The 21,030-nt window shown below is 42.1% G+C and overlaps 3 protein-coding genes across 3 annotated transcripts in view; 1 reads left to right on the top strand and 2 right to left on the bottom strand.

Moving 5' to 3' along the window:
• The window catches only part of LOC143207117 (phospholipid-transporting ATPase VD), a 40,746-nt gene extending 31,866 nt beyond the window's left edge, over window positions 1–8,880 (bottom strand). The window contains exon 1 of the mRNA XM_076420222.1: window positions 8,343–8,880. The gene's annotated coding sequence lies outside the window, so the exon portion shown is untranslated. The remainder of the gene's footprint in view (window positions 1–8,342) is intronic.
• Window positions 8,881–10,000: 1,120 nt separating this feature from the next.
• Window positions 10,001–16,778, top strand: Gdi (GDP dissociation inhibitor). The gene is made up of 5 exons (XM_076420230.1): window positions 10,001–10,444; window positions 13,248–13,661; window positions 13,757–13,970; window positions 14,058–14,240; window positions 14,556–16,778. The coding sequence occupies exons 1-5, from the start codon at window positions 10,284–10,286 to the stop codon at window positions 14,910–14,912; spliced, it is 1,329 nt and encodes a 442-aa protein (XP_076276345.1). The 5' UTR covers window positions 10,001–10,283; the 3' UTR covers window positions 14,913–16,778.
• Window positions 15,150–20,880, bottom strand: Aasdh (Aminoadipate-semialdehyde dehydrogenase). Its single transcript, XM_076420225.1, has 10 exons — window positions 20,738–20,880; window positions 20,392–20,650; window positions 19,871–20,326; window positions 19,288–19,667; window positions 19,119–19,207; window positions 18,183–19,060; window positions 17,958–18,109; window positions 17,677–17,840; window positions 17,350–17,613; window positions 15,150–17,201 (listed from the first exon to the last, which is right to left on the bottom strand). The coding sequence occupies exons 1-10, from the start codon at window positions 20,757–20,759 to the stop codon at window positions 16,809–16,811; spliced, it is 3,057 nt and encodes a 1,018-aa protein (XP_076276340.1). The 5' UTR covers window positions 20,760–20,880; the 3' UTR covers window positions 15,150–16,808.
• Between the last annotated feature and the right edge of the window lie 150 nt (window positions 20,881–21,030).

Here is a 21,030-nt window from a genome sequence, read left to right on the forward strand (position 1 = left end):
AGTGCTGGCAACTTCTCGCGAATTGCCTCGGTATCGTGTGTCTAATCAGATTTTCCACGCGATAAATAAAACGATTAATAATAATAAATAAACGATCCGATGCACGCGGACGCGGCGCGGCGCGGCGACTGTCGCGTTTTTGCAGCGTTTCCCTCGCCTTTTGCGTCGGAAAAGCGAGGCGAGATCGGCGTTTCACCTCTGCACAGACAACAACCTCGACAAACGTGAGAAAACACTATTTTTACCATGAGTGGATACTCTGTGACCTCTCGTGACGCTGGCGAAATGATCTGTGTTCAAATTTTCGTTTCAATTCGACACGGAACAGAAGCATCTTGAAAGATTTCTTATTCGAACTTTGTTATTGTAAGTTCGAATCCCGGATTTCACGCAGTGGTATAAATAATCGAACAAGAGTGTCAGTGCTCTCTGCAGGCCGCAGTTCTGCCAATAAACTCTGAAATCCTCCGAAAAATCGCTCGCTTTCGGCCAACTTTTCAATCTGTTGAATCGAAATCATAGAAAAAATAATTCAACCGAACAGATTGTACGATCTAATAATACACGAACAACTTTCGGTTCAAACTAACAATTTCGAGATCCGCTGTCAACCGGCTCGTGGAGAAACTGTTGGAAGGCGACGCGACGCATCGAGCACGATATGCAGGAAAGCAACGCATAATGCATTTCCAGCCGAACGATCCCGCGATTCTGGGTGCACTTGCACTTGCCCGACACAGATACGCTATTAATAAGATTGCAGACAGACGCAGAGGGGAACAGAGAGAAAGAGAAAGAGAGGAGAGAAAGGTTTTTGCGAACCAGTGGACACCGCAGAAACCGGTGGATTAAAAGCGACGACGGTGCTTCCGGAAATTTTATAAAATATTGCGAACCGCTAATCAAGTTACCGAATAATCCAATAGCGGCCCCAACCGGATCAAACTATCGCCGTTTCGTCCAACGAATCTTATTCCACGAGTTCACCAAAGTATTACAACCAGTAACACATAGTTTCCGAACAAAATCTCATAATCGTCTAACTATCGACAAACTTCTGAAAATTTGTTTTATTAATTGCTGGCTGATAAGATTATAGCCGAATTTATGATCGCACGATTTCAACAATTGCGCAACAGGGTCGATATTTCTATCGCAAATAATCCTCGATTATCATTAATAAGCGACGATAATGAAGCATCTGCGCTAACATTGATCACTGGTTGAATACTGCGGTATAGAATCAGTGTCTGTTTGTCTCTCTGTCATTCGCTATTCGTGTTTCACGTTTGATTCGCGATGTTGCAGTTACGTACACATTTTATTCCACCCACGAGCATACCTGATAAAATTGCTTTCCTATCCGATTCTTATCAAACATTTACAATCCGTATATCGAGGGCCTCGAATCGAATGTCAATAATGCTGAATATTCCACAAGTTTTGTCTTCGACAAACCTTTGATCGTGTTCCTCGAGGAAGAGCTTGCTCTATACCCCAAAAGGAAAATTCTCGAATGAAGAGAAACCCTTGTGAACGAATCGTAGAATCGCTTTACAAGCGACTCCATTTAACCATATAAATAAATGAATCTTCCTAGTCGAACATTAAAGAAAGATGTTCGACATGGTTGAGATGATCTTGAACTTGGCACTGGTTCAAGCAAGATTAATCTCATTCGCTCTTCCTTTTGCAATTCTCTACTTCCCAGCATTGCGTTCAACTCACAAAAAATTTTGAGACTGCAGATCTGTGCAATCTATGTAAAATTTAAATTGCATCTACTCATTTTTGTTATAATGCATAAAATCTGCTGTCTAATAATCGAATATGTACAATTCCGGAATTTTTACAAATCTTTTGATTTTCCTACATATTTCTCTCTAAATATTTTCAATGAAATGTAGCTTGTTACGAATACGAATTAGGGGGTCTGGAATTTTTAGTAAGTGAACGACTCGTCGAAAAAGTTCAATTACCCCGAAACCATTAGAACCGACAGGTTAATCGATCGACCCGCGTTTTCGGTAGGACAACCGGCCGCTAACAACGCGTTGTCGGGCTAATTAGGCCAAAGTGGATTAAACGATCCGAATCAACGTCGCCGGGCCGGGCTCGGAACGTGTTCGACGAGGGTCGTACGACGTGTATATACGTCCGGGGAGCGTCGATCACGTGGAAACGAGGTGAAAAGCAGGAGCAAACAATCGTCTCGACGACGGGAATACACGCCGGACACGACTACCGATAGCTATAGATGGACGCAACCATCTGCTGAACAAATATTACCGGTTGAAGGAGGACGACACCGGCAAGATTGCGTTAATCGTGTTTGCTTTGAGACGATGACAGACGTTGGGACACGACTCGGTAGGCTGCGAGGAATCCAGATCCATGCAATCTGCGGAAAAACTTCGAGGAAAACGCGTGGAAACGTTCGCTGCGGCGTGAACATGATCGATTATCCCTCTGTCTGCAACCTGGGTCGTTTATGTCCCGAACGAAATTTCGCTTTTCAATTTCCTTCTTTCCAGTATTCATTTTTGCCCATTAATGCTCTAAACATTTGGGACTTCAATATATTATTCCAGAATTTTTTAGAAACTGGAGGCACAGTAAGAAAGTTAAGGTTGATACCCTAAGTGTCTTACAGCGACTGTGTCCTGTATCATCATCGCATTCAGTATTAAAGATGCGACAGTAAATGTATAGAACGAAATGTAATATTAAACGGTTAGCTCAATGGATTTTTCTCAACTCGGAGAACATCGACGACGAACATTCAGCAATCTGTTAATGGACTTCTCCATCCCAGTGCAATACGATCGGAAATTGCAATCGCGACGCAACAAGTGCTCTCGAACGACAGAACGTGACAGTTTCTCTCGGGATTATTGTTTAAATAAAAAGATTGTTAAGCAGCTTTTCTATACAGTGTGCAGACGTCGAGAGGTCGACTGATAGGCTTCCGGAAACTGAAGGGTTAAGTCGATGATAAAGATAAAGAGCAGCGGGAGGAACGGGACGTAAACCATCCGAGAGAATAATAGTTCAAATGACAGTCAGTGTACACAGTGAGAATCAGTCTTGTTAGGTTTAGTCTTGGAAAAGCAATCTCGGGGTCTTCATGGACAGCAGGTCCCTACCCCTATCACCTGGCGAATCTTTTCAGCTTCCACACATCTAAATTACGACGTGTAGAGCTCCCGAAAAAATCTAGAGACTGCTAAGACAATGGAAAAATGTGAAAAATGTTGTCTCGCAATCAGTGTCTTCATGAACAGCAGGCCCCTACCCCTGCCACCTGGCAAATCCTTTCAGCTCCCACACGTCTAAATTATGATGTATAGGGCCCACGAAAAAATCTAGAGACTACTGAGACTACAGAAATATGTGAAAAATGCTGTCTGTAGAGAATGTAGAGCCCCCGAAAAAATCTAGACTGCTGAAACTACAGAAAAATGTGAAAAATGTTGTCTCAGTGTCTTCATGGACAACAGGCCCTTACCCCTATCAGCTGGCAAATCTTTTCAGCACACACACGTCTAGGTTATGATGTATAGGGCCCACGAAAAAATCTAGAGACTACTGAAACTACAGAAAAATGTGGAAACAGTTGTCTCAAGGTCTATATGGGCAGCAGGCCCTTACCCATATCACCAGGTAAATCTTTTCAGCACCCACACGTTTAAATTATGATGTGTAGAGCCCACGAAAAGATCTAGAGACTACTGAAGCTACAGAAAAATGTGGAAACAGTTGTCTCAAGGTCTTCATGGACAGCAGATTTCGATCTCCATCACGTGGAAGATCTTTTCAGCATCCTCGCATCTAGATTATGATGTATAAAGTGTACAAAAAATCTAGGGACCGCTGAGGTAACAGAAAAATCTGTGAATAGAGGTTTCCATAGACGCTGATTCTTCATCAACCGGTTGGGATGTCCAATCGCGAAATAAATCACGAAGTACAGGCTCGCGGGAAGCTTTCGTAGGTCACGTGTAGACGCGGGTCGGTCAGAGGATTCCGTTGGTGATCGATAACAGTCATCGGGCCGACGTGAATCCCGAGTTCTAATGTAAACGGACAATATCAAGGGTAGCAAGGCTGAGGGACGGAAGTGGGTCGTGCGAATATCGACGGCCCTAATCGGCAGGGTTGGCTCCTCGGGAGCGATAACGAGCCATTACCGCACGGAACACGGCTAGTGCAATCATTCCGCTCGAACTGACACTACGAACTCCTATCAATCGCTCGGTATACGCCGATAACGTGTTTAAACGGTCTTAAAAATTTCAAGAGCAAGAGGGAAACTCGATTCTAAGGTCTGCTTGTTTTATCGGCTTGACCCGAATGCGCGGGAATATTTTATTGTGCCAAGAGCCATCATCTATTCTTAGTTTTGTGCTTTTCCGAAAAGCTACACTGGAAAGCTCGTTTGTGTCACGCTACAGCTATTTTTCGTTGACCGACACCGGTTTTCTCGTTTCCACAACTTGTAGAGCTTTTTATAAAAGTTGTTTGTTGTATGTGCGTGTTGCTCATGAATGTCTCGGCAAAACAGCCATATATTATACACTTTTACAAACTATAATTTACTCAGTGCAGGGTTCACGTGTTGCTCGCTAATTAATGCAAGCGGGTATGTACTGTATTAACCCTATGGGTCTGTTTCAACCCTCTCAGTTTGTAGCGAATTAACACTTTACCTACCGGAAGCCTATTAATAGGATTTTCAATAATTGTGCTGTACCAAAAGAAAGCATAGAAATTTTCTTTTATATTGCAATCTTAAATGAAACTATTAGATGATGTTATTAAGGGTGACTTGTTAGTTCATAATGAAAATTGCTGTTGCTATTGAAGGTTCCATTAAAAAGTGTTTAGCCATGTACCATAGATTCTTCAAAATTATGCAATAATCACCGGTTGGTAAAGTGTTAATAAAATGAACATCTGCCGCATTAAAACCATTATAAAAATTTACGCGCTCACAACAAATACCTCCAAAAACATCTTTTGAAAAATTGATGAACAAAGCAGTGAATGGTTCACCGCCGGTGGATGAAATGCATAAAATTCTCAGTCTACTAAAAGCACCGAAAGTATTCTTCTCTCTCAAGACACATAGTGATTCGATCCAGACGTCGAAATTAGGCTCCATTCGCTCCGACATGCATCCAACGATGAAATTGATACTGGTGCTGTTCGAGCCAGGTAATGTGGGACTCGGTGAAGTATTTTCCCAGCAGAAGGAAAAGTTCAAGTTCGAAGCGCTTTAGCGTGGATGCATCGCGTGCCGCGTGAACTTGACTCGCGTCGAAGCACCACCACACTCGATGCGCGTCTCGCTCGTTACGCTTATGCAATTGAACGAACAGAGCTTCTGTCGAACGGCCTTCTGGACAACGAACACAGGGAACAGAGACACAGCCTCGCTCTCCGAGACCCCGTTTCTATTTTTCCGCAAGTATCTTTCCTCGTCCCGTGTGCTCCGAGTCTAGGAGAGCCTCTAGGAGACGCTCGATCGCGGCGAACGTAACCGGTTTCATGGTCGCGGACCGAGACCAAAGCGACCACCGTTCTCGAGGAAACAGTCCTACAAAACGAGAGACAAAACCACCACCCATTCCGGGCCGGTAACCTTCGACCCCCTCGGACACGAAAGCTGCGAGTCCGATCGAGCGCAAAAATCGGATCGGTGAATCCGGGGATCGGAAGAATGCACAGCTTGTACAGGAATATATAATGCAGCATAAATTTCTTAGGTTTTGTTCGTATAAGATTAATAATCCTATGTCAATCTTTGATCACGATTACTCCACAATATTAAACATAGTCAACCTGGAAACGTCTGCTCGCAGAAGAGTATCCGCGACCAGAGCTTTATTTTTAATTTAATTAATAACCATATAGATTGTCCCTCTCTCCTTGTGCAAATCAATTTTTACGCACCTGAACGTGCTTTGAGATCTCGAGCAGGTTTTCAAACATTTAAATGCAAATCCACATATGGATTAATAAATCCTATAAATCGAATTATTGCGAACTCCAACACTCTATATAGTAGTATTGATTATTTTAATGGGTCGTTACACACTTTCCAAAAAAAAATTACGCAGGATTAACTTATAATATCAGTACCTTCATACCAACAGTTTTTTTTTACGCATGTCCTTTCTTAGTAATTTATGTTAAGTCTTTGTACTATTGTAAACATTTGTGTGTAAATGGACCTCGGTCCGTTCATAATAAATAATAATAATTATAATAAAAATATACGCTTCGTTCGAGAAAATGTCTGTTCTTGTGGAATTCTTGATTAGATGAAATGCAAAACAGTAGAGATGCCGTCTTGGCAGTAGAAACGGGCTCTTCGAAATTACGAAATAATTTCTCAAATACAAAGTGGTTCCAGCTGTTAGCCGGTTCAAATTCAATAACTTCCACCTGTTCTGGTTTTATGTGATTCGTGAAAATGTTGCGTCGGACGTGGCACTTTCTTGAAATGATTTGCTGAAATAATCGAGCGATTTTTCGAGGGGTATCCCGACAGTGAACGATTCACGACTGGCTCTTAATTATGACGAGAAAGTCTCATTTAAATGCGGAAGCGTGGAACTGTTGTAGCGAAACGGTAACGAGATAGCCCGCAGAAGGAAGAACGTTTAGCGAACGTCTCGTGAAATGTCTATAAGAAAATGTTCAACACAGAGAATCCAATAAGAGTTACCCCTTGCCTTGTAATATCGAGACAGACTTGTGACGAAGATTTCGAACAGAGTCGGCTCAATGGAAATTCGTTGTTCCTTTCCGGCGACGTTATTGGCAAGTAGGAATCCAGCTCGGACACGTCCTGCGTTCTCGTTTGAATACATGAATATATTCGTAAAACAGAAGTTGGTACGTGCACGTTGAATAAAAACATCGGAGATCAATCAGAATTCCACGACACGGGGGTACCGTAAATGTTCCACGTTCACCGTTCGACACAAACGGTGCCAAGTGAAAAAGAAACGATAGGCTCGTGGCAACTCCTTCATTCCTGATGAGATTTCAATTTGCATCTGATTCACCGTGCATGGAACAAAGTGCAATCGTCGCCGAATTAGGCGCTTGCACGGGGGAGACGTACAAGCTCGAGATGATCAACGAGCTGCTCGCGATACGACTACGCCATAACAAATTAGAGCGGAATCTGATTTCTCAAAATTATGATCTACCTAGTGAGAATAATTTATGAATCTGGATAAATAATTCCGTCCCTACATTTCATGTCTCAAAGAAATAAAAAAGTTAATAAAATAAAGTTCATATTTTAGGTATTCAAGATTGTAGAGCGAGCGAAATAAAAACGAGAAATTAAATTGCTCGCTATCAACGTCCCCAAGAAATAACATTCGAGCCACGGAACTCGGCGACTCAATTTCGACGCATAAATAATGCGACACCCTTCTGCGTGTTCCGCGATATCAATCAACTTAATCTTCGTGGCCTAGCCCCGTCGCACGTTCGGATTTTAATCTCGATTTTAACGTGCTCGAAATTTTACCGCTAACCTGTTGACCGGGGGAGTTTTCAATTGCGGGAACTCGCGAAAGCGTTAAATTACAGTACAAATCGGAAACTCAGAAGCACAAGAATTGCCCATCAAATTTGTATAATAAGCTAGCATAATTCCCGTTGAAAAATCAACGGCTGGCTTATCGCTGGCGGTATGCTACTAATTTATTCTTAGCACTTTATCCTGAAGGATTTCCGAGATAAAAAAATATTGGAGCATCCCTTTTCTATGCCTTCCGTGTTTCAAGATTTTCTTACCGTGACAGAGAACAGAGGAACTGGCAATTATATATGTGTAGATAACAAAATCTAGAATCTTGCCAGTCGTTTCGAGCGAACACGAACGTCCAACTTGCCTTTCTTGATTAAACGGGTTAAACGGGCCGACGTTTGACCCTGCAAATTACTTCTTTCCCTTCCACGTCGGTAAAGAAGCTTCTAGTTCCCCATCGAAATCAGCCAGCATGCTTTCAACCCCATAAATTACTTTTCCACCATTGTACGTCGATAAAGAAGCCCTTATTTTCCATTTCGAATAATTAAAACTTCGAAGAAATTCGAATAAAATGTACGTGAAACGTAACGTATAAAATCTCTAATTATAAGGAGAGTTACGGGGTATATTCAAACGGCAGATGCGTAAGTCCGAAGTTGAGCATACAACGCGGTTAAATACGGAGAAATTATGCAAGGTGGTTTTCTCTTTCTTTTACGGGAATAAAAAATCTTTCGTTTCGCAATATTATGGTTGTAGAGACGGATAAAGAGAGGGTACTCACATTTTGTCCAGGCTCCCAACGTGGTCCACGTGGCCTTGGTAACGGTCGAGGAGGCACGAGGGGTGGCGGTGTTATCCCCCACGGTGTCTTCGAACTCTGAAGAGCGTCTCAGATGCGCTCACCCCTCTCGGACAATCGTACGCGAGAGCAGTGGTTTTCCCCACGAGCCGCCTGTCTGTATCTATGTAGGTGTACGTGTGCGCGGAGTTGAACACGAAAAATCTCACCGGTAACTTTCGCGTGTCTCCCTTTGACAGGGAAAATAACGGAGCGCACAGCCGCTCGCTCTCGAGTGTTCACTCAGTGCATTCCTCCCGGGAAACTGGTCTTGCCACCGCACATTATCGCGGCACGTTACGGATACCCGACGCGAACGGATCCGCACGAAGCGTAATGTTGCTTCGAGGAGCCCGCGCGAGGCTCCTTTTGTACATTCGCACGACGGCCAACTGCAACCCGCGACTCCAAACCGTGTCAGCTTATCGCCGTGCACGTACTGACAATTCGTATCGGCCGGACCACCAACCGTCACCGCGAGAAACAACACGCGCACCATCTGTCGGCGCCATTCTATTCCGTGGACGCGGAACATTCCGCAGAGGCGAAACTGCCGCGCTTTTCGAGCACCGGCCACGACGCGCATGCGCCTGCGACCTTACATGTTCAAAAAGAGGCGCGTAAAAAATTTAACTAATTATCCTTCGTGGCAATTTAACCTTCAGCCCTTCAGTTACTCGCACTCCACTTTCTACATAACTGTTTACATGGAACATTATAGGACTCCACAATGAATACATTTTTATTGAATAAAATAACTACTTCAATGCAAAATACATACTTTCTCGCGTAGTCGACACCTTATTTGTTTACCCTTGAAACACTAAATTTAAAGGTTTGAGATGGTAAGTGTCATATGCGAGTAATTGAAAGTTAACGCTAAACCTACCGAATATCAATATAATGTTGGAATAAAAAAGAGTATGTACTCAATCAATTCCCATGAAAACACCTTTATAATCTATCCTTTCCCATTAAACATCTCAAAACAAAAAATATATGATTGACCACTTTCATAATTATTGACACTTTTATCAAATTCAGAGAGGCGAATATAAAAAATTTCGGCTAAGCTTCGCATCTAGTGTGTTACTCCGCGCCGTTGAACCCTGTCCAACAACATCAACGAGAAGTCCCTAGACAGCGCGTTCCTCAATTTTCAAATGTCATCCTAACACGGCGTAATTACGGTCAATTCGATCCAACAAACAAACGCGCGAAGAATGAATTCGCAGATTCTCGTAACAGAGTCAGGTATACATGGGTATACATTCCCGTCGTTTTGTTTCTTATATTCTTCATTCTTATTCCACTATTTCTTCTGGTTCCCATCTAGCGTTACACTTTGCTCAATGTCTTGCTAAAAATGTCATTATTACTAGACCGCAAAAATGTTTTGTATTCCTGATCTACTGGTATCGATAAAGAAATTCATCGAGAAATGATTTACAAGGTAAGAATGACTCTAACGTTATGCGATGTACTTTCAAGATGAAGAAATATGTTGTGACGTGAGACGTAGACCCTAACGTCGATCGACATTTGAACTGGTGGGGAATCGCGAGCCGCCTAGGGAGAGTCGGATGCGGCAGTAGCTCCACCAGCGGTAGCAGCACCACTGGCACCACTATCGTTTCATCGGCAGCTCCGTCATCGGTAGCCAGCGAGAGAACGAGGTCTTCCGTTCCGGCATAATAGTCGTGCGAGTTGGCAGTCGCGTGGCCCTGTGTGCTCGATCGTTTTCGTTCGGATTCCGTGTGCTCGACGATACAAAGTCGAGAGAAGGCAGGAAGGAGGAAGGAAGGGACTGGTGGGTTCGCGGCTAGTTTCGCGTGCGTTCGGTTGGTTCAGTGATTGTGTGATTCGTTTCCTCGATCCGGCGACATGAATGAAGAATACGACGCGATTGTGCTGGGCACCGGGCTCAAGGAGTGCATACTCTCCGGTATGCTGTCGGTCAGCGGGAAGAAGGTGCTCCACGTCGACCGCAACAAGTACTACGGCGGCGAGTCCGCCTCCATTACACCGCTGGAGGATTTGTTCGCGTAAGTGTCGCGAAAAATCGCCACGCGACGCGTCACGACCGACAATGCTCGTGATCGCTGTTATGGCCGGATCGCAACGAGATTTGCCGGCGTGCCAGCCCGCTGATTATCCTCGTTCACGCAGGATGCGATGACTCGTCTTAAATATTGATTTTTTTCCGACTCGGCCGCCTTTTCTCTCTCGCGGGGGACACAGGATCGCGCGTCGCTCGCCTGCGGCCGAGTTTCTCCGTCGAGCGTGTCCGTGAGACGAACCGTGACGTATACCGTCACCCGCGATAATGCGTCGTTGCCGTGCGGCTGCATCCCGTCCCATCCCATCCCTTTCTCCAAACGATTCCACAAGGTTGGCTAGAATGCCACTCGATACGATCCCGGGGGGAGGGGCCCGCCCCGTCAACCACAAGCCATTCCACGTCGAATCCCAATTTTCGTCAAACCGATTTTTTCTAGAGAACTCCGCGGATCTCCCGCGTCTCGAGACCTCGGATTCCGCAAAGCTTGCACATTCGCTGGATATTGATTGACAATCCCCGAAATCCCAGTGGGCCTGCACCGCCCTTTGACCGAGCCGCCTTTGCCTATTTCGAGGCTGAAACAATTCTATCTCAATCTGATTAAAAGTATTTCAGTCAATACTTTGAAGGTTCCCTATACGAATTTTAGGGTCTCGGGAATAATGTTCCTCGAGGAATTTTACATCGTTGTTTATTGCACCTTAGAACACAGACTTCGCGGAACACGGTTTTATTTACCTGGGGCAACCGTGTCGAAACCACAGCTAACGTTCGGCAAAGAAACGGCTCGCGCCCGATCGAATGTGGCAAAATCGGCGGCTGTAAGTACCGTTCTACTTTGCACAGCGGAAAGAACGCCGCATTGTTTTCTCTTCGAAAACACTTTTTCGACGCTGACTCGACCCTCCCACTCCAGCGAAGTTCTCTCTCTCTCTCTCTCTCTCTCTCTCTCTCTCTCTCTCTCTCTCTCTCTCTGCAATGGGATACTAATTCATCGGACCGTTCAATGTTAGAATCGTCGGGCAAACAAAATTATTGGTTCGCCGCCTCCCATCGACGCGGATAAGAACGCTTTTCTTTTTTGATCCCCAGTGAGTTTTGTTGTCGTATATGTCAAACTATGACGTATAGCGGGATTTACAATCACGCTGGTTCACGCTTCAAGAGCTACGGAGAGAAAATATTAAGTAACAGACTGGCCGGCGCACCGTTACTTGTACGCCATCCTCGATCCATAGAATCGAACATATGTTCGCGTATCTGTGTAGATTCGGGATTAGGCGTTTTATACACTTTTGTCATTCGAACATTTCTGAGAATGTAATGTTCATTTCTTGAAAATAATTCGAAGGGCTGTCTTCTTTTACAGATTCCACAGATAAATTAGCAGATGATTAACCCCAGCCGAAATTTGATAAAGAGGAGAGAAAGAAGGACAAAGAAATATTCCGTTCGCTGTGGAATCTAGCGTGTTGAAAAATTAATGCGATAACGCATCCGCGTGATTACACTTCTGGCTCATCGGAAAAAGAGAGAGACTATCGTCGAGGGTCCGGTTGTACTCAATAAATTGTAACACACATCTAAACTAATCCGCCCGTCGCAACCATTGCCTCGGCTACGTTGCACTCGCCGTATAATTCGATGCAACGACCGTTCGAAAACAACGTGAAAGTAAAGGGAAAACTCGGATACCTACTGGAACGATGAATAATCAGATTTGTACAATTACACGGAGAAATGTAATTCTGTCTTCACGCTAACGTGCAAGATGCGCGTCCGTGTTTCTGTAAATTTTTAACGGAATATTTTTATCCGATTAAACGGTTCGGTCGATAGAAATCGATGAGAATCTCCCCTCCCTCTCCGTCTCGCGCGATGTAAATATGTAACAGCCTGAAACCCGACGTACGCTCACATTTCGATTTGTTACCAAATCTGTATCCAGACCAGTCCACTTTCTGATAAAACTTTTTGCGATAGGATTACTTCGTTGTGCCTTCGGTGTTGTTGCGATAGGGGAATCGTTCGATGGAGCAGCGGTTCTCAACTGGCCCGTACAATTTGATTAAGAAAAGCGATTTTTTAAGCTTCTGTATTACGCTGCAATTATGGTATTTCGAAGAGTTTATGCAATCTTTTTATGCTAAATACAGAAGACTTTCTCAAACTTGACTTTTCTATGAAAATAGACGTACAGTGGGTGTACAAAGATTTTTAAATTTTTTATCTGTGCCTGTAATGAAAATTTCAAACATGTATTTTGCAAATCTAAGTAAGTTATATACATGTACAAAGCTTTATTGAAATCGGTACACGCATAAAAAAGCTGTGGGCATCGTGAGATGTAAAAATCTTTGAATTTAGATTCTTACAATTTCTGCTATTTTCAATCAATTATCTTTCATAACAACCTTGATCGATTGCGATAAAACTTTGTACATGTATATCACTTACTCAGACCTACCAAAGGCACCTTTTAAATTTTCATTACACAGGTACAGATAAAAAATTTAAAAATCGTATTCAAGCTGTCGGGTCCAATCTTGAAGAAGTTATTCGTTTTTAAAAGGTGTACGAATACTCTGTGCACCCACCGTAGTTGTGTATAATCATCGCAGAGATGAAATATTCCATAATTGCGCGGAGATTAAACGTTTCTCGAAAGGTCAGGTGTTAGAGTAGCGACAGATTGGCATATTATAAATGGTGGTGCATAAATTGCATAGACGGGTGCGGCAGCCGGAAACTGTTATCGTTAATTTTCGTTTTATTGTGTTATCTAGGAAATTCAAGGCTCCGCCGCCGGATGAGAGCTACGGTCGTGGCCGCGACTGGAACGTCGATTTAATTCCCAAGTTCCTGATGGCGAACGGGTTGCTCGTGAAGCTACTGATACATACAGGCGTGACACGCTATCTGGAATTCAAATGCGTGGAGGGGTCGTACGTTTACAAGTCTGGGAAGATCTCGAAGGTGCCGATCGACCAGCAGGAAGCGTTGTCCAGCGACCTGATGGGCCTCTTCGAGAAGAGGCGGTTCCGCAGCTTCCTGATGTGGGTGCAGAACATGCAGGAGGACAAGCCTGACAGTTGGGATGGCTTTGACCCGTTCAGCAATAACATGAGCGCGCTGTACAATAAGTTCAACCTCGACAAAAATACTCAGGACTTCACTGGTCACGCGCTAGCACTTTATAGGTACACAATCGGTCGTCGAGATCGTCTTCCATTTCGAGATGATGTTCTCTAATGTCTTCGTTTCATTTTGCTAATGGGACGTCTGGCGGTTTCAGGGACGACGAATATATAGGCCAACGTGCAATTACTACTATAAGAAGAATTAAATTGTACAGCGATAGTTTAGCGCGTTATGGAAAATCACCGTATCTGTACCCCATGTACGGTCTGGGCGAGCTTCCTCAAGGCTTCGCCCGACTTAGCGCCATTTACGGTGGAACGTACATGCTGGACAAACCGATCGACGAAATCGTTGTCAAAGACGGAAAGGTGAGCATCCACGGGACAAGATGTTTGCAAACCAACCACAACGTGTACAGCGAAATTGACCGTTGATTATCGATTCTTCTTTTGTAGGTCGTCGGTGTACGTTCCGGAGACGAGGTAGCTCATTGCAAACAGGTCTTTTGTGATCCTACGTACGTACCTGATCGCGTGAAGAAAGTGGGTCAGGTCATAAGATGCATTTGCCTCTTGGACCACCCCATACCGAGCACAGGAGACGCTCTGTCAACGCAAATCATTATTCCTCAGAAACAAGTACGCGAATTTGCTATTTCCATGTTGGCTAATTTTCTCTTTAACAAAAACAATAGCCACTCCCTTTTTATTCTTCTTTTTAACCCCTTGCGCTACGATTTATTTTACAATGACGATGGTTAGAACTTCTTTGACGTTTATAAAGTACTGTCTGTGCCTCAAAAGAATGATCAAATCGGACGGCTTACTGCCGCATTCCTTTCGAATTCCTGCTAGGAGACTTGTGAGGCACGGAGAGTACTTCATTACGAGTCTGACTCGATGTTGGTTAGCGGAATGCAACGGGACATTACAGAACATTTGTTTGTCCCGCAGGTCAATCGTAATTCGGACATCTACGTGTCCCTAGTGTCGCATACTCATCAAGTAGCTGCGAAAGGGTGGTTCATAGCCATGGTGTCGACCACGGTCGAGACGAAGAATCCGGAAGCCGAGATCAAGCCGGGCTTGGACTTGCTCGGCCCAATCAGGCAAAAATTCATATCAGTATCCGACTACATGGAACCGACCGACGACGGTTTGAACAGTCAGATCTTCATATCGACGACCTACGACGCGACAACGCACTTCGAGACGACCTGTTTAGACGTCCTCGACATATTCAAACGGGCCACCGGCGAGGAGTTCGACTTCAAGAAAGTGAAACAGGACCTAGGCGACGAGGACCAGTAACCGTGCGACAGCTAACCGCTGCTGGTCATTACTCGAAAACTAGTTCATCCTGAATTTAATGAAAGAAAGAAAAAAAATGAAACGAAACAAGAGTGAGCAACGTAATTTAATGCGTAATCGACTGACCGCGTCGATCTTTAATCGAGTCTCTCGAGGCAGATACGATCTGCCCCGATAGGACTCACGCCTAATAATTCTAGATTCTCTTTCGCGGAGAAACTACTACTAAGGGCAGAACGGAATATTTCGAACATTTACCTTTTCAAGTTTGTCTAAATACCATTCTACATGCTATCCTTACATTACACCGTTTTCTTTTTCTCCTTTTCTTTTTTCTTCTATCTGGAGTACACAGAGATACGACATATTCCGAACAAAAAGGGTTGATAATGGAACTTGTACCGTTTGTGATTTGAGTATTTTTCGATACATTCTGACCGGGGAACGAAATAAATGTTACAGGACGACTCGTGTGTTCTCCATGCATTTACCAACCACCAGTGCGTTTCGTAGAGTAAACGTAACACCGACGATCGCCACCACTTCACCGATATACACACGATAATATCGTGTTCCGATTGTCGATCGAAAGAGCATAGATAAAACTGTTCATCGAAATTGTTGTAGAACGTTTATGGTACAAGAGACGAATTATTAATTAACAAAACCGGTAAAATCTGCACGCAAACGTCGAGGTAGCGCGTTTAGTCGTAGAATAACTATATCATACTCCTGCACATTTAGTTGCGGTATCGTTTCAGACTCGAGACACACGCATTTCACAGGAATGCAAACCGAAAGAACAAACACAAGCATATACCGAATCTCTCGCGAAGAACAGTTGCCTGTAACTGGGGATAATTACAGGAGAGAATCTATATTGAAATATTAGGAGGGAAGAAATAATCGAAAGAGCGGCCAAGCATATAAATATATAAATTAAATAGATATATATGTATATTCTTTCTCGTTCTCAGATATTAGAAGAATGGGAGTATAGAGAAGGTGGAGTCGTTGAAACGTTGTTATTTTATGTGAGCTTGAGGGCCAGACTATTCCCTTGTCCAGTATTTATGATCATTATCGACAGACTAGGAACATCACTCAAACGCCAATCGCTGAAATCGCTTTGCATGTTCAAAAATATATCCAGATTTGAAAGATGAAATTATCTCTCAGACTCGACACCTGGATTTTTATAAAGAATAATGTGGTGAATGAGAAGTTTGTGAAAAATCACGGACTGCGCCGCAGTAGTAAATAATTGTTTAATTAATATTTATTATAAGTTGCAGCGTATGAAAAGGGCTAATGATATAAAATATAAGTAGTGAGACTGCTTAAGATATTTTTTGAAATTTTCGAAATATTGTTGGCCGCGAAATAAATGTACAAAGTTTTATTTATTACAGTTATTGAGATTATTGGACAATTTTATTTCTTTAGGTATGTATTGTAAAAATTTGGATAGACACGTTCTCGTTATTTTTATAAGGTATAATAGTCAATTTTTAGTGTTAAAATCGGTGATTAACGTTTGGATGATGCTCCTCGTGAGAGGAGGCGGATCGATAGAGGACAACTATACATACGGACATGCATATTGTTTCTAGGACCGCTATGTGCGTGTGCATTAAATGTATGCGTGGATGTTTTGTTACCGAGTGATTGGCTGTTCCTCAGAACTTTTAATTCGCTTGCATTCTTGCTTGGAAAAACTATAAGCGCACCGCGGATTCGTGTCACGTGCGAATCCATTGGAGGTACGGCCACGTGTCCCGCCTTTACCTTACCTAAAGCGTTACTCACGTAACTGTAATGTGACGGTCGTCAGAAAAAAAATAAACGGTATTGTATTAATTTCAATGGTTTGTATTCCTATCGAAGAGGACACGCTCAGTCGTCCGCAAGTTTCAATACATAAATATTATTATCCCGGCACCCAACAACCACTGTGTCATCGACAACGACGGGCGACGAAAACACCTCGCCGGGAAGCCTCTCAGTTTTTGTCAGTCTTTTTGTTACAAAATTATAAATGTACAGAGTACCGTCTGTGCACGCCACGAACAAAATGTTGCCCTCGCACCAGGGAGTAGCAAAAACCGATGACTCCAGATGCAATGCATATTTTACAGTGGGCTTGGTCTCGAACTTTGCATTTGGAGACTCCAGACAGTACACATTATTGTTCTGACTAGCCAGAATAATATTCTCGTGTCCCGTGAACACATCATCGTGCATCACTATGTACGAGAACACGTTGCCGTTTATTTTGTGCTGCCACATCTAACAGTTGCGAAAGAAGATTAAATTGGAGTATCTTTGTTTTACAAAGCAAGATCTCCAGTTCGTAAATTCTAAAAATTATGAAAATTTTTTTGAATTTCTAAGCTGGCGGTCTTGTCTTGTTAATGACCTTTTAATACAGCGTTACCTTAGCATTGCCCTTGATATCGAAACATATCAACGTTCCTGTTACAGAACAAAATAAGGCAAGCCCGGTTTTTAACGTTACTGGCGAGACAAAGATCGGATCTGTTAATTTGTGTTTCCAAACCACTTCTCCCGACGACTGTCCCAGTGCCACGCAAGAACCGTCTAAAGCCCCGAACAACACGCTATTCGATGGTAAGTGTAAGCAACCGGAAGCACTGACGCTCCCATTTCCAATCTTTTCTTTCCAAATTTCAGATCCATCCTAAATCAATATCCTCTTAGTCTACTTTCCAAGATACAATTCAAAGAAAATTGATTTCTATACCTTTGCAGAAAGGCAGTATATAAAACAGTCGTAAGAACCAACAAATAAATTTTTCCGTTCCTCACAAAATATTGCTGGACACTTCACGACATCTCCCGTCTGGTGTTTCCAAAAAACTTCTCCCGTTTTCAAGTCTAAACAATACACGTTCCCATCGTGACATCCTGCGGATGGAGGAATTAATAGTCAATTGATAAATTGATTAACACTAAGTTACGGAGCACTAAATTAAAAATATTAGAATGCATCCCGTAAACGTGGTGTTAATTACCATAACTTACCCACTATACCCTTAAAATGATCCAGAATTAAAACTGATGCTTCAATTCTGTTAGGCAGTTGCACCATACATGCAGGAAAGCAGCTTTCTTCTTCCAACAGAATTGTACTTATCAATCCGGAATGTGAGCCAACCGTTGCATAGGTCTTTCCACTAAATGAAATATCGGATAATTAACAAATTGAATCTCCATGTATCTAGCATCACTGCTTTAATTTATACTTGCTTCGAGTAATGGAAGACAGTTGGCGACGCGTCTATGCACTTTCGTAAATCACACGTCTTTAATATCTCAATTTTCGACACTGCATTGCATCGTGTTTTTGACGTTTCATTTTTAATTGCAATGCTGGTATTTAATTTCCCTCTGCATCTATGCCATTGATATGTACAAATTTGGCTCTCCGTGATCATGGATTCATGATTTTCAATTGCAGTATGAACTAAAGGTATTGTATGATTGTCGTCAGAAAAATAGTGAAACAAATTGTCTGTCGAATTATTGGGATTGCTCAGTAGAATTCCTTTTATATAGTTGAGACATTCGTCAATGGTAGAATCGTTTAGAAGCATGCCAATTAATTCGGGAAACTCCCTGTTCACTTCTTTGGACATGGTATTCGATATTTGCAACGCCATTATAGAGTCACCACCCAATTTTACAAATCCACTGTTCCCACACTTTAACCTGCTCTCCCAAATGGATCTAAAAATTTGTTCGGCATTTTCTATATCTACATTAGCAGCTGTATTATCCACATGTTCTTCTATGTACTTCTTTAAAAAATGTATAGAGATTTTTCCACTTGCGGTGAACTCGAAATGATCCATAAAGAAAATTCTGTCTGGTCTGTACAAGGATTGCAATTTTTTTAAACGTTCCATCATGACGACATTCGTGTCGCTATAATTTGTCATTTTTTCTTTAGTAGACACGCATAGATACAACTTATGATAGTTCTCATCCCATAACGCATAGCAATTTTTAACGAAATCCACTTGCAATGCAAATTTTTCGAGGTCTGCTAGATTGATCTTATTTCCGAATCGTTTAATTATGCTGTTGTTTCTTCGTTCGTAAAATATTCTACCCTCTCCATCGATCTAGAATAGAAATAATTTTAGTTGATAATAATTTAATTATGTTTAATAGTATGCTTACAGAGACAGTGTCACCGCTCTCACGAAATACTGGTAGTTCCAAATCTTGAATATTCTCGTTGTCTATCACGCAAATTCTGCTGTCACTGCCTACACGCAAACATATAAACGTTAGTAATAGTATACGAACATGTTTATTATTGCCAAAAAATAATATACATAAAAACTACCTATGTAAAGTGAGCCCGTGCCATTTGTTACTACTTCGCCTTTTTCATTTCTAACTTGCAGCAGAGTTTGTGACAGTGCTTGGCCCAAGCACTGTGTCTCAGTTTCTTCATTTTCAGTCGCAACTTCGTTAATACTAGCCCAACAAGACACCTCGGTGATGCCATAAATATTATATATTCTCGTATGATTACGAGGATGTTTCGCTTCAAGAAGTGAACCTAATTTAGGGAACGGTTCTCCACCTAAAAGAAGAACTCTAAGGGAAGTGTCATCACTCAGAATAGTGGATTTTAATCTTTCAGTCGTCCAGTTGTGCAAAAAGACCGATGGGGTCGTTTGCAGTACAGAAATGTTATTCGAATGAGCTTCTTCCAAGAGTCTAAAAATAAAGAATTTTTTATGGAAATAAAAATTATAAAAAGTAGATTGAAGTAGATCGAAATTCTGCGGGTACGGTAAACAGAAATGGCGAGCACCGATCGGATCGGTTGATCGAACACAAAATGATACGAGAAAATTTTCATGCAATTTCTCCACTAATTTTTGAAATCGGAAATTCCTTTTATATATTTGTATATTCACCTATTAGTGTTATTTTTCAGGGCCCTCGAGGAAATAAACAATGTCCCAGCAGACGAGAGAGCCAGAAAAATTTCAATAATGCTCGGGTCGAACGTGAAACTTGTAAATTGTGCAATTTTATCGTGTTTCCGGATGTTGAACCTTGCGCTCAGGTCTAGAACATTAGGAATTATGGAAGCATGAGTCACTTTAACAACTTTTGGTTCACCAGTTGAACCAGACGTAGTAATAGCATATGCATAATGGCCTCCTCTGTTGTACGGTTTGTCTTCTTTTTGAATATCCTCGAATTTTATCAAGTAAATACGTTCATTATGAATCGCAAATTGCTTTACGGTATCTCCTCCAGTTATATCTTTGCAAAATAAGTAGCGTATGCGCAATGTTTCCTTCAACTTTCCGAACTCTGTCGCGTTGGACGGTATGTTTACAAAACTGTGTCCGCTAGTTAAAATCCTACAAGAAATTTAATCGAAGAATGTTTTTCTCGTCGAATATATTTACTTAGTCGAATCCCTTACCCAAGAATTAGGGAAACCACGCAATATTCAGGAACATCGGAATGTATACCGAAAAATTCGAAGCCTTTTATGCATTGTAAGAAATCAGAGAGCATAGTTTTCACGGCAAGAAGTTCTCTATAATTTATGTAAACTGTATTGTCTAAATCATGATATTCTATCGCTACATTTTCAATTTCACTCCAGTTGCAAATATCGTGCAATTTTCTTATACTCGATGACGCGTAGCAATCAGGAGAATCATTTTCCTGGACAGCATCTGCAATGATTACTCATCAAAGTCAAAGGTCAACGTTGTCACTATTTATATTGTAATTCTAAAGTTTCAATCGATTTATTCATTCACCGTTTGCTTCGTAATTAGCCATTGCCGAATAGTACGAGATTCAAGGTTCTTTCGAAAACAAGCTATTCTTTTTCATACATTTTTATTGGAATCGAAAACTGTTTCAATGCTTATCATCTACGCAACATTTTCTACACTCTACGGCAGTAACGAAGGTTATGTTCGAGCATTTTCATTTCACGTTCATTATCATTTATTGAATAAACCTGGACTTAAAATTTATCCGTTATGCGGAATTATATTTTCCCACTTAATGAATTGGAAAATGTCAATTTCTTTATGAAAAAGAGTCC

This window comes from Lasioglossum baleicum, chromosome 3 (genome assembly GCF_051020765.1).
Source record: "Lasioglossum baleicum chromosome 3, iyLasBale1, whole genome shotgun sequence".
Taxonomy (NCBI): Eukaryota; Metazoa; Arthropoda; class Insecta; order Hymenoptera; family Halictidae; genus Lasioglossum; species Lasioglossum baleicum.